Below are 21,709 nucleotides of genomic sequence, written 5' to 3'. Positions count from 1 at the left end.
GCACCTATACTATAACTAGTGATGGGACGACTCCATTATTTTTGACGATTCTGATACAATTACCGATTCCGATTCTTTATAAATATCTAAATATTTAACTATAAAGTAATTATTTTGCCCCAATTACTGTAAAAGCACATGTTTAATTTTCTCAAGCGTAAAAACACTTGTGAACGTGATCTATAGATTATAATTTTACTGGTTTAAAATCAATAAATATTTATTATTTCATTCTAACTATCAGCAGTGGAAGATTTTGTTTTAAACAAAATCAAACGAAAAAAAAAAGATAATTAAAGGAATCGTTTTTGGCATCGGAAAATAGCCCAAAATTGTTCCGATACCCCCAAAAGTTTTGATTTTTCAAATTCCAGATTCTGATTCCAATTAATCGTCCCAACACTTATGATAACTCGTGTAAAATTGTGGTTATAGCGTGAAAAAGCTTTACAACGTGGTTTGGGCTGTTGGGTATCATTTTTTTCAACCTTTATAAAACAAAAGAAATCATATGCTTTGATTTTTGTCCCAACAAATGCAATATACGTGTCTTATAAACCATAAAAAATTTGTTGTGAAATTCAATATTAGTTTTGTTTTCTGAAGATTTTATTTTATTTTCTGGTTTTATTTGTCACCATTTCCGAAAAATAAAACATTTCAGACAAAAAAAAAAAAAAAGAAAATGGCAATTTTTTGTGCCAATTTTTATTTTTTTGGAGTACAACTTCTAGATTTATTTTCTTCTTTGTAAAAAGCATAATAATAATATTTAATAATAATAATAATAATACCATTAAAAACAACCCAGACGAGACAGTACAGGCCTTTAAATATGCACACAAAAAAGTCCTTAATACCAATAATGCAATGTATGAGACATGTTCATGCCTGTCTCGATGTTATTACAGTATAAATTAGATTTCGTTGGATTCGATTTGATTTCTCCTGTATGACACTCACTTGTTGCCACATGATCTCATTTGCAATGAAAAAAGAAAAAATTGTCAGAGCGCCTTTTCACCAACATCGCAATTCATACAAACTAAATCTAAACTTAAATCATAATTCACAACACTAACTCCAGCCTTATTTGTTACCATCTGATCTAAATCCATACACATATAAAAACTAAAAAAAAAAAAAAAACGTTAATTATATAAATGTATATTTGCGCATGCGTAGAAATAATGTTTATTGAATTACACTTTCAATTTTGACCTCTTTTTTTTTTTTCAATTTTAACCTCTTTCGAATATTTTTACTGGCTAAAAACCAAATCAAATCGAATTTCTTCCACGGGACCAAATCCTCTGTATATCAAGTTTCAAGTCCGTAGGCCAAAACTTGACAGAGTAGTTTGGTAGAGACAAGGTTATTTACAGAGAGAGATAGATAAACAGTTAATGTGTAACCTTTCTCACTTTAAAAATCAAGATAAAAAAATTAGTTTTTGTTGCATTCATTTATTTCTGATGGTAACATAAATTACAATTTGTACGTTGATAAACTTTTTAAATATTTGAAAAATATTTTTTTTTAATTTGTTACTCTTTTTTAAGTTGTTGAAATATTTCTCTACATAGTTTTTATATTCAATTATTTTCTAATGTTTCTGAAAATCATTTTGAGAAAGTGAGTCCCTATACACCACAAACACACATGTAAATTAGATGGTAAAATAGTTTCTTTACTTTCATATCGGCATAATAAAGAATAATAATACTTCTAAATTCGGTTTATTTGCAAATGAAATGAAGATATATATCATTAAGCGACATGTTAGATTCAAGATTCCCAAAACAAATCCTTCACGGTGAGCTGGCCAAAGGCAAAAGAACTGCGATAGCAGAAACGGTTCAAGGGCGTTTGAATTTGGTTTATATTTTAACTTGTGGGATAGCCTAGATCAAAACTGATGTTTTTGACATACTGCAAGCCACAAAGGGGTAATGACTGCTTAATCTGCACACATTGAGGAATGTGAGAGGAAACCTGCTATTCGAAAAGACAACAGTTCACATCTTGTCTGCAGAATCCTGCCACGGATGCTGTGCATGTGGGAGATATTTCAGAGCTTGGGTTGGGCTGACGAACCATCTTCAGATCCAAAATCCAAGTACACGATCATCTTTGCAAGTGATGGATCATTATCATCACACCGTGATGGCTTCCTTCAGTCTTGAAAGACTATGGATACCCACATTAATGTTTGTCTGTGCATAGATTTTTTGTGGCAAGAGTTCCACAATCTTTAATCACATTTCTCCTGAGTCTGCATTGTTAAATACCAGTGGCGAGTAGAGGTTCAGGATGACTGGAAACAAATGCCGAGACAAGTGAAGAACACATAAAGTGCATAGAATTCCCAAATGGTCACTCATTTGGTACTAGCCATGCTCAACATTGCTTAACTTCGGTGATCTGACAAGAACCGGTGTGTCAACATGATTATTCCATGCATAATATATATAACATACACACATGACAAGTTAATTTTTGGGTATCTTTTCCTGTACTATACCAAAAAAGTTGCCTAAAGTTTACAGGGAACATGAACTGGAATATATACATTGAGAGCATTGCCAAGGCTGCTGCAAAGAAGGTGGGCTCTCTCTACCATGCCAGAAATTACTTACGCCTGAAACTATCCTGTACCTCTATAAGGCCACCATTCGCCCATGTATGGAGTATTGCTGTCACATTTGGGCTGGTGCATCTGCTGCTTGTTTCTCACTCCTGGACAAGGTTCAAAAGAGAGTCGCCAACCTGATAGGTCCTGAACTGTCATCTAAGCTTTAGCCTCTGTCCCATCGATGAAATGTTGCATCCTTCTGCCTGTTCTACAAATACTTTAATGGTAGCTGCTCTTGTATCTCCTTGACGTGGCTACTCTCAATAAACCCGACAAGCAACTAAGTCCTACCCCTTTACAGTAGAGATCCCTAGGTGTAAGAAAGCCTCCAATAGTTTCTTTGGAACTCCCTTCCGGGATACTGCTTTCCCAACTGTACTGATATGCAGAAGTTCAAGTGTAATGTGAACAAACATCTTTCTACTCATCTCCCTTCATAATGCCCCCGCAAATTGTCAATAATAGTAGCTCCCTACTTCAAAGTGGCACTTGCCTTGTTTGGGGTGAAGATTGAATAAAAAATTTTTTTTTAAAATGCAAACTTTTTACTTGATCTTAAAATAATTTTCATTTCTATGTTTATTTAGTCTTGTATTATTACTCATCTGTTTCTTGACTTTTTGAATCAGAAATTGAACTCCCCTCCAAAACTCTAAAAATGTCTATAATTGTGAGACCGTCTCATCTTAGGAATTTATGCAAAAAAAAAAAAAACTTTTTAAAAATATATTAGAATATGGGAATTGCTTCATATACTAAATTCCTTGGTTATTCAACTGGTTTTACAAGTGGACAGAAAACGTTAATTTTCATGAGAACAGATTTATAGGATCAGGTGTTTCAGCTGAAATAACTTTGTATCTATTATACAGAAATGTAGAAGAAAAAAGTCTCGACTTTTCTTTATAAAATTAAATCCCATATAAAAATGAAAAAGAAAAAAAATTAATAAAACTATTGATCCAACATTGTGTATTTGGAAGATGTATTGTTACATGATGGTCGTGTGTGTGTGCGTGCGTGTATATATATATATATATATATATATATATATATATATATATATATACACACACACACACACACACCTGTAAATTTTTTTTTTTTTTTTTTTTGTATTGATATTCATATTAAAAACTTTTTGTCCATTTATTTAAAAAGAAAATACAACTTTTTTATATATGAGTCGTGGAATTGTATTCATTAGCAAAAGATCTAACTAATTTGAAATTCTTTTAAACATTCATTTTAATTAATTCCCTATTAGTTTTTTCCGTTTTATTATGAGATGATCATCTTTAGTCAACTATTACGTGTAATTATATTCATGCAGATATTCTACATGATTTATACTTGCATAATGTTTGCGTAAAAAGGTTATAGGTAACACAAACCTCGTTCTATGTATATATTTTTGTTAAAAACATTTGCCTACCCAACTCCTCTGTCAGTTTCTGGTCTACAGACTTGAAACTTCATATATAAGGTATTTGAACCCATGTGAAACTTTGTTTGGGTTTTAGTCAGGGAAAATCAGTGCAAAAGTGTGAAATTTAAAAAAAATGGAATTTGCCAGATAAAGATCCAACGACGGCATTACAAATATACCTGCGTAACATAATAGCTATTGGTTCATGTTTTAATTTTTAGCTTTGCAGCTAACATGTCTTTATAGCTCTAGCATTAACGTCAAAGGGAAAAATAAATTGTAAGCTAAACGTTTTGGTTTCAATTCTTAGTGACGCACAAGATTTTTTTTTTTTACCTTTGTAAATCATTACTTTATATTGGGTCCAATATATAGTAATGATAAATACAAAATCTGTATTAATCAAAATATCATATTTAAGCATATTTTACAATCGGTCAATGCCGGGCGGCTTGCTAGTGTATATGTATATATATATATATATGTATATATGTATATATATATATATATATATATATATATATATATATATATATATATATATATATATATATACACACACACACACAGCCTAGATTTCTTTGTCACTCCGGCAATTCTTCTTTAGGAGAAATGCGGTTGTAAATATATTTTTTGTTTTTAATTCTAACGACTCGCCTATTATCAAGACTCATCTGTGTTTTTGCTTTATTTTTCTTAAGCAAAAACAATTGTCACGTTTTAATCATTTTTTTTTTTTTGTGTGTATTTTTTTTTTTTTTTTTCGTTTTAATAATATTGACTTTCTTTCAAGTATATATATATATATATATATATTACTAACGGAACCCGTGTCCTGGCATTGCTGGGGGAAAATATAAAATACTTATGTGTGTGCATATATATATGAGAGAGAGTTGGTAAAAGGATATTAACGAGTTATCTTCCTTGGCATTTGATTGAATTTCTGATTCATTGCATACACCTTTCTGCTATTATTTCTGAAAATGTTTTTGTAGATCCTTTAAAGAAATGTCAAGTCTTCATAACAACTAGTGAAACTGGTTCGTTCTGGATTACTGTACTCCTTTGAATATGTTACAAAAGGATTCCAAGGATTTTTAGTTTAAACTAGACAATGTATTTTTTCAAATTTTTTTTTTCTTTTTTGTTAACTATAGTTTCACGTCTTAGTGAAAGGTTTTGTTTTATTAGTCTGTCATACTTCAATTTAAAAATTATTTCATCACTAAACGTGCAGATTGAATGCAGCTTGTCCATCAGTCTGTCACACACTGAGATAGCATTTTCATCATAAAGTCCATCTGATGGTGTGTGAGAACCACTTCTTAATATCCATTATTCCCATGTTCACTCAGACCTGTGTCATCTTTTTTGTTTTTGTCATTCACCTTTCAAGAAGACACAATGGCACTGAGACCATGTGAATTAGAGGCATCCTAAGTGGGGAGTTGTTCAGCAACATGCTTGTTCACTCGCAAGCGTCTGCATATTGGTACAGTCAGAGAAACGGAAAGGAATATCCAAGTTAAGCAGTTCGAGGGAAGAAACTATTAGAGTAAAAACCCCTCCAGCATCTGGCGACCCTTTACAATGAAGGGGTGGGATTTTGCTGATTGACAGGTTAATCGGGGTATTTATGCCAAGGAGGAACCAGTGAAACAAGTTTATCAGAGCACATTCCATTTAAATACATCTAAAATAAGCAAAGGGATGCAATGTGACTGGAGGTGGCAAGATAGTGTTGGGACCTGTTAAATTTAAAGATCTTTTTTGGGGGGGGGATCCGCCCAAAATGGAACCTATTGGTTGGCACATCAGCCCATATGTGATTACAATGCACTACGTGACTTTGTAGAAATAAAGGATATTGGCAGATATGAGAAGTTTCCGAACTCGTTAGAGGGAGCCCACATCCTTGCAGCAGCCTTGGCAATGTCTTCCATGTATTTGTTCCAATTCATGTTACCTTTGAATGTTAGGCTGAGTAGTTAGAATGAGGAACTTTCAAGTGGGGTGCCATTAGCCATGGTAATTGGTTGACTAGCTTAAATAAAAGAAGCTTGGTCGCATTAAATGTTACCATCCATTTATGTATTCATTCTACTTCAGACTTCAGATAACTTTCTAAAGATTTACCTATTGGATATGTGTGTGCCCATTTTTCTCACATGCTTTTTAATTAATGCTTAAAGGAGAAATGCTTTCCAACACCTTGGAAAACCTCAGTAGTCTGCTGAGTATTTCAAAATACTCAGCAGTTTTCAACCACCTCAGCAAAAACAACCTACTTGGTGGCAAACAATATGGTGTCCATTCTGCGAGATATACAGCTGATGTACTAACTTGTAGTTCAAAGACGATATTGAAGTTATTGATGAGTTTTCTCTCTGGAGCAGTAGCATTTGACATATCAAAGGCATTTGATAGGGTTTGGCCTAAATGTCTACTTCACAAGATCTCCAGTTATGGAATATCTGGAAATGTTTTTTCAACTATCAAATCATTTCTTTGTGATATGTTTATACAAGTGATCGTCGATGGGCAAAAGTTTGAAACTCAAATTATCAATGCTGGCGTGTCTCGAGGACATCTTAGACCCAACTGGTTTCCTTATCTTCATCAGTTACCTCCCAAATCACATTCTAAGTTCATTTCTTGACATATACGTAGACGACACTATCATCTATGGCAACACTTCAAAGACTAATAATGACCAAAATTTCTCAGTCTCTTTCCTCTGGCCTTGAGTACATGGTGCAATAGGGGGGGGGAGTGATTAATTTCCACCAATAACACCAGCTAAGCTGTTGTCCACTTTACACTTATTAACCCTCGTCCTCAAGTGTCTTTCGGGCCTTGATATGTGATGACTCCCTTGTAAAAAAACAAAAAATGTTAAGAATAGTGTGGTGTTGTCAGCAAATATACTCACTTGGACACAATTGTATCAGAGAGGTTGTTTATGAAAATCACAAATAATAAGTCAAGGATCGACCCGAGCAATAAACATAAATGTCACGTTGTTTAAATGTACAACCTGCGTCCTTTTTTTTTTTTTAACTTAGAAAGATCTGACTATATTAAATATTCATCCAGTAATACCATATGATTTAATGAGAAAACCTTCATGCCACACCCTATCAAAAGCCTTGTGTATGTATGTATATATATATATATATATATATATATATAATTTCAAAGATGGTGTAGCTAAAAGAAAACGCAATTGCAATTTCTCTTCGGATTTTTAGATTTTGTAATCATGCCCATATTTCTTTATTTTCTTTTAAAGTTGATTAGTAAGGGCGGAATAAATTCAGAAATTGACAGAATAATTATCAATGAATGATTCTGCACTACGAAACAGATGACGTAAAGAATGGAACACTTTAACATGCTAAAAAATAAACGGTAAGATGGACAAGATCTTGAAATTTGGAATATAGACCTTTTGTCATTTATTTGTATATGCTCTGTAATTACATTGAGCTTCATAAATTAAAAGATTGATATAAATAAAAGGTGAAATATAATTGAATAAGCATATATATATAATATATATATATATATATATATATATATATATATATATGTTGTTTTAACAAAAACCAAGACTTGATAATTTTGTAACTTACAGTTTAAGTCATCTCTTTTTGGCTTAAAATTTATTGCTATATGAACGATTACTGAATTATATAAACCCAGTAAAATTCGGAATACTACAAATAAGACTATATATTTGCTCCTCCTAATATTGTTCAGCTTTTCTTATTTACCCTTTGATAACATAATTATATATGTACACACACACACACACACACACACACACACACACGGGGAAGTTAAAGAATAAGATCGATTCTTTAAGAGAAGACTTACCAGGATAATGCAAAACCCAACAAATTGTTTTTGAATTTATAAAGATTATCAATAAAATAATAAAATGACAACATAAAAATATGTATTAATGTATATAGATTTATTTGTTTATTCAATAAGGATGATGCATCAATTAAGGGTGTAGGATAAGTAACACTCTTAATACCATGATATAAAGAGTTTTACTTATCCTATACCCTTTTTACTTTTACTACACCCCTAATTAATGTATCATCCGTGTATATTTTTATATTGTTGTTTTCTTATTTTAGTGATACAGTATACACCCTCTTTCTCTATGTGTGTGTATATATATATAAAATCAAGGGCGACTATCCCTAGCTTCACCAATTTTGTACTGTGTCTGGTAAATGTGTTCCGAGAGATGACTGTTAAGATGTTCGCAATAGAACATACCGTTGGTAGACAAATACTAGATTGACTACCGGTTTAAAGCTTATCTTTGGATATCTGCATTAGAAAAAAATGAAAACCGTGGAAACTAAAATATATGTGTTATTCAAATCATGATCTTAAGAAAAAGTATTTTCACACATGCATTCTGAGATTTTTTTTAGTATATTTAGCCTTGTTTTGTTAGTATAGCATTTAAGCATATTTACTGTATATTTTATATTATTGTATTATATATATTTATTGTATATTTTATATTATTGTATTATATATATTTATTGTATATTTTATATTATTGTATTATATATATTTATTGTATATTTTATATTATTGTATTATATATATTTATTGTATATTTTATATTATTGTATTATATATATTCATTATATATTTTATATTATTGTATTATATATATTTATTGTATATTTTATATTATTGTTATTTATTGCATATTTTCTTTAGTATATTTAACCTTGTTTTGTTAGTATAGCATTTAAGCATATTTACTGTATATTTTATATTATTGTATTATATATATTCATTATATATTTTATATTATTGTATTATATATATTTATTGTATATTTTATATTATTGTTATTTATTGCATATTTTCTTTAGTATATTTAACCTTGTTTTGTTAGTATAGCATTTAAGCATATTTACTGTATATTTTATATTATTGTATTATATATATTCATTATATATTTTATATTATTGTATATTTTATATTATTGTATTATATATATTTATTGTATTATATATATTTATTGTATATTTTATATTATTGTATTATATATATTTATTGTATATTTTATATTATTGTATTATATATATTTATTGTATTATATATATTTATTGTATATTTTATATTATTGTATTATATATATTCATTATATATTTTATATTATTGTATTATATATATTTATTGTATATTTTATATTATTGTATTATATGTATTCATTATATATTTTATATTATTGTATTATATATATTTATTGTATATTTTATATTATTGTTATTTATTGCATATTTTCTTTAGTATATTTAACCTTGTTTTGTTAGTATAGCATTTAAACTTGCTAACCTGCCAGTACTTGGCACACCGTATGACTCGTTCACAGTTTGATTAGAGGTCAACGTTGTATTGTGGCTTGTGATTGCACGTACTTGACATTTGCTCTCGTCTTTGTTTGGCACAAGGACGTTGGCTGACTCTTTGATAGAGCAACACTATGCAGAGGTATTTGTTTATATCTTTGGACGCGGAACTCATTTTAATTCCACTGTCTTTACAAAATTCAATGTTAATGAAAAAAAAAAAAGAAGAGTTTTCGAAGCATGTGGCCATAAAAAAAACTATAAATAAAATAGATTTTGAAGCACTTGTGTAATATTTGAAATGTTTGCGCATTGTTATTAATGTAAACACACACTTCTGCACATGTGTTTTGTTAGTGAACGATTAATTATCCAGATAAACTTAATAAAGTCTCTTTCATACATACGTGTGCGGTCACTGGTCTTTCATTCTCTGATCGTTGCTTTTCGATGCATGGAGCATAATCCCTTTTGTGGTCGCTGATCTTCTCTATAACTGAATCTATTCGTGCATAGAAACACCATGAAAATTTGCTGAGGTTTCAAAGGTTTTATTAGAGTTTGTTCACGATGGTGGTGGTGGTGGTGGTGGGGGGGCTACCTAGGTTAAAATTAATTCCTTATTTGTTCTTCTACTTCTGAATTGAGAAACGCAGACGGGCATGCATCAAAGTGACATTCATTTAGATTTTCTCTACGTTGTTGGACAAATCTCGCCTGTCTTGCTTCCCAACGAAGGCTGATTTTAAAAATCCTTTTAATTTCTCTTCTTGAAAGCATGACGTACTACTATATTTCGACACTTTCATTTCGACCAGGTTTTGTCTAGAGAGCTAATCTTTGATGACCCCTCTCCCGCTATCCTGACATGTACTAAGGTGACCCTCACCAAAATTCATACTAGCTAACATAATCGTTACTTACCGGCATAGGGTCCCAATATATATAACAATGGTCAGGCAATCAGTTTAAGACATAAAAAAATCTGAAAGAATATCAGCAGGTACTTAAAAATTTGGTGCACGTATGGAAGCAGTACCCCCCTCCCCCTTGTATTTTTCTTTTTTTTTTTCAATTTTTTTCGGTGGATTATTATCGAATGGATAGTAGTTTAGCAGATAATCAAAAAAATTTTTTTTTAAGTCGATATCTAAATATTTGTAGGGGTGCTCATTTTCTAATCTAATGTCCTAGTAAATCTATCACCCATTTTAGAACCATTCGACGTTTTTAAGTTAAATTTGGCCTTTTTTTAATTTCGCCTTTTAAATTAATTTAATTAATCTCCAAAAATGGCTAAATTCGCGAAATTTGGCCTAAAAACGACTAGTGGCTCTAAAATAGGTGATCGATTTACTAGAACGTTGCATTAAAAACTGAACACCCTCTACAAATATTTAAATATTGACTTAAAAAAATTTTTTTTTTTTTTTAATTCTGGCAGACTATTGTCAATTTGATAATAATCCACTGTAAAAAAAAGACAAAAAAATACAGAGGGAGGTACCGCTTCCATACGTGTGCCAAAAATTCCTCTCTAAATAAGAGAAGTTTTTGTTAACTTTTCATTGTAGAATGTAAAAATTAAATGCAATGAAAGGCAACTTAGTATATAAGTAAAAAAAAAAAAATTTCTATTAAATAAATCGTGTGTCACTGAATTTTTCTGCACAACTCCCTCACTCCGGGGGCTTCTCCGCTGCCATTCTTTCCACTCTCCAACTCCAAACTCACTCGGTTGGCTGGCGCCTTCCACTCATTCTACAGAACATCAATTAATCATGACGACATGTTCGGTCTATGTTTTCTGTATTTTCTCTTCAGATTAAAATAGTCTGTGAAAGATGAAAGTTGATACTCTCCGCAGATTTGTGACCAAAATGTGCAGTCGCTAACAAATGTGCAGATGCATTAGCTGCATTCATATGGAAATGCAATACAAAAGGCAATTATTTCTATTATTAGATTTGTTTTTTGGGGTTTTCTTTTTACAGTTTATGCCATGATGCATCCTCGTGTCTTTATGCGAAATCAATCAACGTGTCCATCTTCCGTTTGAAATAACATCATTTTTAATGTGTAAGTTAAATGGATACATTAAGATACTTAGAATAAAATATGTTGCTATTCAAATTGATTGGTTTGTCATGCTTAAATTTGAAACAGTATTTTGGTTGGTCTGTCATGCTAAAATTTGAAACAGAATTTTGGCTGGGCCAGCATGCTTAAATTTGAAATATTATTTTGATTGGTTTGTCATGATGACGTTTAAAATATTTTTTCATCTGTCATGCTCAAGTGTAAAATACAATTTTCATAATCAAACTACTGTACACGTCTTAAGAATACCAATAGTTTTTCTTATTCTCTTGTTTTTACTTACATTTTTGCGACATTTGCGTTCCTTGAATAATTTTATTGCCATTGTTTAAGTTTCTCTTGCATTCGTGTCTGAAACTGCCGTTTCGGTTTCACGCTCATCTGAGAGGATTTTATGTTGTGATTTCCAAAATTTTAGTTTTTATTGTGATGTTGGCGTGTGAAAAAGCATTGTCTTGTTAGAGACATATTTATCTTTGCTTCTCTTTACTTATATATAAAAGGCACTTTGTGTGTGAGTTCGTATAGGCGTGTGTGTCTGTGAGTTTGTATGGATGTGTTTGTGTGAGTTTGTACGGGCTCTAAAACTGTGTCGATTTTTTAAAAAATTTCACATGAACGTAGTTTGTGTCTAGGAGTGTGCTTGAATAGGTTTTGTATCGGAATGCCTCCACTAAGTATTGAAAATCGATAATATCTGATTAAAGAATGGAACAGTCTGCTTTTGACAAAAGTTAGCACTCTTATACCGCCTAATCACGAGTGCATTTGAGAAGTTTTAACCCTGCACAAGCAGAAAGGTTCAGCGTATAAAATCAATAGTAGATTCTCTACAGTGTAATGTAGCGTACAATGTATTGTGAACTAAGCCACTACAAGAGGTATGTGAAGCTTCGTCTTGCTGCAACAGGTGGGTAGATTTGATTGAAAAATTGGCGATTTCACCAATTCAATGACAATTAAAGTATTCGAAGTATGGAACATTGTTTGAGCCTCATTCAATCCTGGGCAATGTCTGGTTTCCCTGCTAGAATACTTTAAACTGTGTTTCACTTAGCCATCTAAAGACTATGACTCTATTCTGTTAAGTGAAGCATCTGTCTAGTTGGATACTTTCTCTTGCATAAAGCAAAGGTGTGTGTATGTGCTCATGCATGAGTTCTGTGCAACATAATCAAGTTGGCACACCGGTTTTTGTTAGATCATTGAAGTTAAGCAATATAGAATTTGGTCAGAACCAGATGTGGTGGTCATTTGGAAATACTAGGCGCTGTATGTAAGAGGATGTTGAAACCTAGCCACAAGAACTGCAATCTATTATTTTCATGGCAAGTGCTCAACTGGACTCCAATTTATGTTCCCCTATTGCCAAACTGTCACAAAAAAGCACTCGACTAGCTACAACCACTATATACGATTTTGCCTACTCTGTGCCTAAATCTAAACGCAGATTCCATGATTGAAGCTTCTTTCCCAGAACTGCCCGCCTAGGGAACACTGTTCTGCTGGCCTGCTTCCTATTTGAATACACCATGGTAGCCTTCAAATCCAATGTAAACAAGTTTTTGTTAAGCCGTCCCCATAAATAATCAAATTCTATCCAATTTATAACAAACAATTACTACACTACCACCTTACATTCATTAACCCTTATTCTCGAGTGGCCTTCGGGCCTTGATAAGTGGTGACTCCCAAGTAAAAAAAAAAAAAAAGAAAAAAAACCTAATATCTCCCATGGTGGGAATATACATGCACGTTGAAACCGCTTGTGAACTTAGTATTCCCATGAAACTTCCTCCTTCAGGAGAAGCTGGTCGATCTCTGAGCAAAACCAGTGGCACATTGGGAATCAGTAGATTAAGTGATCGTTTTTATTTTTAATTTTTCATTATTATTTAAGGCAAATTTATTCTTTATTTCCTTATTCAAATTAATGCACACTCTCATATCACCAAAGAATATTGTGACGTTTGTTGAAAATTAGTATCATTTTTCCATCCTGGCATTTCCTTCACCAATGATCGTAGTCATCACAGAGATAAGTTGGTCTGCCTTTGCAATAATCCTGCAAAACTGATTTAAAGCTGCATAAAAAAAAATTTTGACCAAAAGCAATCTTTGGTATGCACATAGACGCTATAATGAGTTTATTTTAGATCGAAAATAAGAATTTCCACTAATTAATTGAATTTCAAGTCTTTAATTAATCCATGTGAAAATTGTTACCAAATCGCATCTTTTGTCATAAAAACGAATCCAATCTGTTCATTTTGTTAACTACAAAATGAACAGATTTAGTATTAATTAAAAAAGGGGGTTGAAAGGCTGCAAAACAAAACTACCTAACCAACACAATCCATTCCTTATATCTCGGTATACCAGGTGCATTCAATAAGTTTCTAGACTTTTTGTATGGGCACTTTTATTGATAGTACACCCATGAAACTCTTTTATTGATAGTACACCCATGAAACTCTTTTATTGATAGTACACCCATGAAACTCTTTTTATTAATAGTACACCCATGAAACTCTTTTATTAATAGTACACACATGAAACTCTTTTATTAATAGTACACACATGAAACTCTAGACCCCTTCAAAGTAATCTCCTCCAGCTGTAATGCACTTGTACCGTTGCAACAATTTCTGGAAGGCTCCATGGAAGTTCTCTTGTGTGAGCATGTCAATAACTCTTGCAACAACCTCTTTCATTGATTCGATTGTCTCGTAACGACAGTCTGTAAGGTTTTCCTTTAGCTTAGGGAATAACCAAAAGTCACAGGGGGCAAGGTCTGGACTATAGGGAGGATGAGGAACTGCCCATCTTGGTCAAATAGTCTGTGATAAGAGTTGTGGACTGGTGCATTTGTACGAATCTTCTGCACTCAGTTCCCACACTGACATCAAACTGTACACTTATTGTCTCTATAGACACACGATGGTCCATATCCATGAAATTCTTTATTTGGCCAATCAACTCTGGTGTTCTGACTTCCTTACTCCTCCCACACCTCTCATCATCCTTCAGACTCTCTGCCTTCCTTGAATCTCTTATGCCACTCAAAAACTGATGCTTCATGCAAGATAGTCCAAAAGCAGTTTGAAGCATTCCATACGTTTCTGTGGCATATTTTCCAAGTTTAAAACAAAAATTGCATATCGTTCTTCTGAAGTGTCTTCATGACTAGATTGCATTTTTGAAATTCACCAGCTGTGACAATCAGGCTTTAGTAGGGTGCATTCCAATTCCTGCTGTAGCTGTTCATTTGAACGTGAAATCATAAAAACTGGTCATCTTATAAGATGTATAGCAATAGCATAATGAATTTTCAAGAGTCGATGAAAATTTTAAATGTATGAAAAAGTTTGGAAACTTATTGAAGGCATCTCGTACAACTTAAAAAGATTATTTCATTTTATTGACTAGCAGGGGTACCCTGCATTGCCCGGGTGTTTGGAGGTGTGTGTGTTGAGTAAGGGGGTAGATCAAAACAACCCTGTTTATAAAAACAAACGTTGGCCGGGTGTTTTGAGGTGTAAAAAAACAAAAAGTTTTAGTTGGAAGGTAGGCTCGAACCCAAAGCCTTGACGCGAACGTGGAAACGAAAGGGGGGAAAAAAACAGACACCTAACCATCTCGGCCACGAGGGGAGAGGAAGTGAAAGCTGTTTTAATTTAGCGTTTATAAAGTGAAATTGACAGGTGCGACAAAGTTAAGTCGCGCGATGTTTAACCTTAAGTTTGCTGCAAGCCAGTTTCTGTTTCTCCCGCCCCAGCATTCGCTTTTTTTATATTGAAAAGCATAACCAAGACGTGGCGATCGAAAAAACATCTCGAAAATAGCGTGTGAAAGTTGGGCAAATCAAAAATAGACACGACCTCGATTCTTAATTCATAAATATTATGATTTAGACAGCATATAAAAAGTTTTAAGGAGTGAGCCGATCGAGAAGCCTGGCGAAAAAAGCCTTTGGTGGACATACACACACGCACATTTTGCTTTTTATATATATATATATAGAAGAAGCTAGAATCTTATATATATTATATATAGATGGCTGGAATATCCAAGTCTCAACACATGTTATGTTGAAACATCCTTGATCTTTGCTTGATACATGCAAATAGGTCACATCTGAAAATGCTTCAAAGCATACCTTTGCTGTGAAAACTAAAAAAAAAATATATATAGTAAGTTGTAAAAAAATTTTATTTTCCCACGATTTGCAATGAATTAAATTGAATGTAATTGAAAATAAGTTATGAAGTGAAGCGGTTGAATTGTATTTAAAATAAAAATAAGAGAAGACTTTCTGATCGTGAAATTCATTCAAGATCTGTTAATGGCTACTGTTTGAATGAGTAGAAATGAACGTAACTTGAGGAGTATAAAAGAATTGTGGATGCTGTGAATATCAAGGAGTTAGTCAGGAAGATTAACTAGTGTGAAGGGTAAGGAGTTAAAATCAGGAGGATTTATCAATGTGAAAGATGAAGAGTTAAAAATAAGGATTTATCAAAGTGAGGAGCAAAGAGTTAAAATCAGAAACCGTTTTTGATAAATCCTTTTAAACAATGATCCGCCAGAGCATAAGTTTTGAAGATCATGTGTGTGTCAATAAAAATGATTTTGTTGGTCCCCGACAGAGGACGGATTGGACCTAGTTATTCACTCCCATTCGTCCATTTACACTTTCTTCAATAACCACACCTTGGATATATTTGTTTTAAATTGTGCACAAACATTAATCATGGTGAAAGTAAATTGTTGCTAGAACGAATTTTCCTGGATAACTCTTGTTGTGACCCCCTATGAGGCATTATAGGGGTAAACTTGCCCCAAATCGTTTGTTTATCTGCGCTTTTCTCAATAACCACTCCTTGAAGTTTTTTTTTTTTAATTTTGCACAACCATTAGTCATGGTGAAAGTAAATTTTTACCTGAACGGATTTTCCAGGATAACTTTAGTTTCCCCCTTAGTGGGTATTAAAGGGGTAAAATTGCCCCCAAATCAGTCATCCATTCATTTATTCGTACTTCTCTCAATAACCATGCTCTAGATTGTTTTTTGAAATTTTGCACAAACATTAGTCATGGTGAAAGTAAAGTTTTCAGTTGTGAAGGTAAACTCGCTCGTTTTTTGTTTTTTTTGTTTTTTTCATGAAGCAATTAATAATTAAAATCCTATTTATTAATGGTCTGTCATCTTTTTTGTAAGTCACAAGGTTTCATACTGTAATATTAGGTTTTCTTCAGGGTTGGAGTTTGTAAACTCCTTGGAGAAGAAGGAAGCATGACTGATATAATAGATACTGCCACAGATTATGGAATCTGTTATACAAAAGAAAATTGTTTCTGTATGGCCACCAAAAAGTCAAAAACTACACAAGATAGGCTCACAGAGCTATATATATATATATATATTAAGGCAGCATTTTTTTCTCTTAAGCATATTTCATTAAATAAAATAAACATTTTTTGTCTATTAATTCTATTTTTCATCCTTTCCAATTTCCGAATAACGATCTTCATGTCCGACATTAACTGGCTGATGTAATCGCCATATTTATTGGAAATCTGAGTACTTTCCAATTCTTCTGGATTCATCGCCAGGGATAGATTAATCTAACTGGTTTTGAACAATTTATTTTTTTAACGCGTGTGTGTGTGTATATATATATATATATATATATATATATATATATATATATTTCTTTTTCATTAGTTAATTATTATAATAACTTTACCAATAGTAGTAACTTCTTTAAATATTTGTTAAGTTTATTTTATTAATAATGGATTTTTATTTTTCATTAGTAATACTTCTAGTATTTCAAATTTTCGTTTATTATTTTTATCTGTTCAAGTATAGATGAGTTGTCAACTAAAATCTTCCTAAATTGGGACAGGGAAAAGGAATGTTGATTAGTCAAGTGGTTAAATATAGCCAGAAGTGAAGACCGTGTTTCTGAAGTTGGAAAGAATCCAAATTAGAATTAATAGACAATAAAACGTCTATTTTATTTAATGAAATATATAAATACTCCTGACTAATCTGACAAGTAGCAAAATTCCTCCCCTACATTGTAGAGATTCCTAGATGCTGGAAAGCCTTCTACTCTAATAGTTTATTTCTTAGAACTGCTGGACTTTGGAATTCCCTCCCGACTCCCTGCTCCCCTGACTGTACTGATATGCTGAAGTTCAAGTGTAATGTCTTGCTGCTCAACTCCCAACATAGTATCCCTGTAGATTTGGTTCCAAATAGTAGCCTCTTACATTCAAGTGGCACTATACCTTGTTCGGGGTAAAAAAAAAAAAAACAGTAAAAAAAATTTTTTTAAATTCTTTATATTTTAAAAACTATATGGTCATTAAAATTAAGCCTTATGGGACTTAGTGCTTAATTGTCTTTGTGTTTTTTTTTTTTTGTTTTTTTTTTTTGTATTTATTAGTCTCAACATCTGCCCCCTTGTTGCAACGCTGATGGGATTTGAATATTTAAGAGCATAAAAATTCGAAAGAATGGAAGAATTGGCTGTCATGCCATACAACATTGCATCCAACCATTCTTCGTGTGGCCAAATTTGTAAATCGTTAAGTTGGATGCGAAATATAAACATCAAAAATGAATCTAGTTCTGTTACATTTATATGTTGAAAACGTAAAGTTTATAATAAAAATAAAATGTTCTCACGTTACTCACAATGTTGCCTATCAAGGTCCAAATCCAATGTTCAGTGGGATGAGTGTATTGTTGGTTGAATAATGAAGAATATGAGAAGATTGAAAATGATTTTTACAACGATGAATTTTTTTATAAAATGATTTATGCAACGATGAAATTTTTTTATAAAATGATTTATGCAACGATGAAATTTTTTTATAAAATGATTTATGCAACGATGAAATTTTTTCATAAAATGATTTTTGCAACAATAATTTTTTTACAAAATGATTTATGCAACGATGAAATTTTTTTATAAAATGATTTATACAACGATGAAATTTTTTTATAAAATGATTTATGCAACGATGAAATTTTTTTATAAAATGATTTATACAACGATGAAATTTTTTTATAAAATGATTTATGCAACGATGAAATTTTTTAATAAAATGATTTATGCAACGATGAAATTTTTTTATAAAATGATTTATGCAACGATGAAATTTTTTTATAAAATGATTTATGCAGCGATGAAATTTTTTTATAAAATGATTTATGCAACGATGAAATTTTTTTATAAAATGATTTATGCAACGATGAAATTTTTTTATAAAATGATTTTTACAACGATGAAATTTTTTTATAAAATGATTTATGCAACGATGAAGATTTTTTATAAAATGATTTATGCAACGATGAAATTTTTAATAAAATGATTTTTACAACGATGAAATTTTTTTATAAAATGATTTATGCAACGATGAAGTTTTTTTATAAAATGATTTATGCAACGATGAAATTTTTTTATAAAATGATTTATGCAACGATGAAATTTTTTTATAAAATGATTTATACAACGATGAAGTTTTTTTATAAAATGATTTATGCAACGATGAAATTTTTTTATAAAATGATTTATGCAACGATGAATTTTTTTATAAAATGATTTATACAACGATGAAGTTTTTTTATAAAATGATTTATGCAACGATGAAATTTTTTTATAAAATGATTTATGCAACGATGAATTTTTTTTGTAAAATGATTTCTACAACGATGAAAAAAGTTTTATCAATTGTTTACATATTGACATGTTACAATAAACTAATGTGCGTCTAAAAATTCGGGTTAGATTGATTCAAGTTTTGAACTCAATTTTTTATATGATTTTTTTTTTTTTTTTTTTTTAACCCCAAACAAGACACAATACTACTTTGATGTAGGGAGCGACATAATTTGTAGGGGTACTTTGGAGAGAGTTGAGCAGCAAGTTGTCTGTTTACACTTGAACTTCTGCATGTTAGTACAATCAGGGGAGCAGAGACCCAAAAAAGAATTTCAAAGTCTACCAATCCTAGGAAAGAAACTATTAGAGGGATCTCTACTGTGCAGAGGTGGGATTTCGCTGCTTGTCGGGTTTGTCATGTCGATGGTGTATAAGAACCTGAAGTTCGTCGGAGCACTTACCATTAAAATACTTGTAAAACAGGCAGAGGGATGCAATATTTCGTCGATGAGACAGAGGTTGAGGCCTAACTGACAGTGTGGGACCTATTAGGTTGGCGACTCTCTTTTGAACTCTAAGAACGAGAGACTAGTAGCAGATGCACAAGTTCAAATGTGAAAACAATACTCCATACATAAACGAATGGTGGCCTTGTAGAGGTACAGGATATTCTCAGGCGTAACTTTCTAGCATGGTAGAGAGAGCCAACTTTATTTGCAGCAGCCTTGGCAATGCCCTCAATGTATCTGTTCCAACTCCTGTTCCCCATGAACTTTAAGCCAAGGAGTTTGAACAAAGTACTTTCAGGTAATGTATCATTAGTCATGGCTATCAGTGGTTGAGAAGGTTTCTTATAATTATTAAAGGAAAGAGGCTTAGTCTTAGCAGCATTGAATGTTACCATCCATTTTTGTCCACATTTCACTTAAGACTGAAGGTCTTCCACTAGCGTTTTACTCCATTGCCTTGGATATGTGTTCATTAGTTTTTTTCCTTGTGTCTGTTATAGAGCGTAGTGTCGTCAGCAAATATACCCATCTCTGAGACAATTTTATCAGGAAGGCCATTTTAGGAATAATAAAGGTTCAAGGATCGTAGTTTTAAGTTGAAAATATTATTTTCATTGACGAATATTCTTGTTTTGTTTCGCTTTAACAATAAAATGTTAAATTTTTATTTTCTCTCTACAGGAACTGGAACATTTGGACGCGTTATACTCGTCCGCCACAAACAAAACAAGGAATACCATGCTCTAAAAGTCATGTCGATTGCCGGAGTGATACGACTTAAACAAGCAGAACACGTAAAAAGTGAACGCGCAATTCTCGAAACAATTAATCATCCATTCATCGTAAACATGTAAGTAAAGAAATGATTTTGTTTTTTTTCCAGTATTTTTTTTTGTGTGTACATGTTTATTTGTTTTTTGGTGTTTTTTTTTTTTTGTATATGTTTAATTTGTTTGTTTGTGTATTTTTGATTTTGCTCTGTTTCTTTTTTTTTTTTTTGTGAATTTTAGTGGTTTGTGTGTATTCTGGTTAGGTTTTTGTTTGCAATTTAATTTTCATTGCGGGTAGAATTCAAATTTTGTGTAATTAAAAAAAAAAGTTGTAAATCTCTATCTTTACTTATACATAAAAGGTCGTTTGTCTGTCTGTGTGAGAGTTTATTCCCCTTGGACTCCTAAATAGCTGTGCTTAATTTTGGAAATTTTGCCCAAATGTACTTCATGTCTGGGAGTATTCTTAGGTTTTGTATCAGAAAGTCTCGAATAAGTACCGATAATTGAAAAAATTGGATTAAAAAAGAAATAGTCCAGTTTTGACCAAAGTTAACATCACAAGTGCATCTTAGAAGTTTTATCACCGCACAAGCAGATAGGCCCAGGATATAAAATCAACAAAAGATTCTTTTGATAAGACAGGATTCAAAATTGAATATTTCTGTTTAGGAGACAATTGATGACTGACTTTTGCAATTTGTCACTTTAATTCAAGCCATTATATAAAAATAACTTTACAAAATCAACAATAGATTCTCTACAATACAATGAAAACTACAATGTTTTGTGGATAAAGTCATTGCAGGGAAGCATGTGAAGCTTCCTTCCGGTGTAGACTAATCAATGTAGCCGCCTTCAGCCTCAATCACCATCTCGATACAGGTCCAGAACTGGGAGCACGCCTTTTCCACAAGAGCCAGCAGGAGCTTAGCAAATACTTAGCAGACAGCGGCGATCAGGCTGGCTTTGGTGTCGTAGGAGGTCATGTTAGTTATGTTCTCAACGTATGACCAAATGAAGTAGTCCAGCGAGTTCAGGTCGGGGGAGGAGGAGGTCAGTAAGAGAAGGGTACAAAGTCGTAGCACTCCTTCTGAAGCCAAGCCTGAGTCTCTTTGGACTTGTGGGCCAGCGCAGAATCCTGCTGTCACACTCAGGGTCTGCCAGTGGCCACCTGATTGCACCAGGGGG

General features: G+C 32.2%; 1 protein-coding gene across 1 annotated transcript in view; it reads left to right on the top strand.

Annotated features, from left to right (window-relative positions):
- LOC145297484 (cAMP-dependent protein kinase catalytic subunit PRKX-like) overlaps positions 1 to 21,709 on the top strand; it is a 255,277-nt gene that overhangs the window by 181,861 nt on the left and 51,707 nt on the right. Inside the window, exon 2 of the mRNA XM_080143359.1 lies at positions 20,430 to 20,598. Within this exon, the coding sequence (XP_079999485.1) occupies positions 20,430 to 20,598 (169 nt within the window). The remainder of the gene's footprint in view (positions 1 to 20,429; positions 20,599 to 21,709) is intronic.

Source organism: Euprymna scolopes, chromosome 18, assembly GCF_053919585.1.
Source record: "Euprymna scolopes isolate OS-2025 chromosome 18, ASM5391958v1, whole genome shotgun sequence".
Lineage (NCBI taxonomy): Eukaryota > Metazoa > Mollusca > Cephalopoda > Sepiida > Sepiolidae > Euprymna > Euprymna scolopes.
Note: the sequence above shows the minus strand (reverse complement) of the source record. Positions and strands in the feature narration are given on the sequence as shown.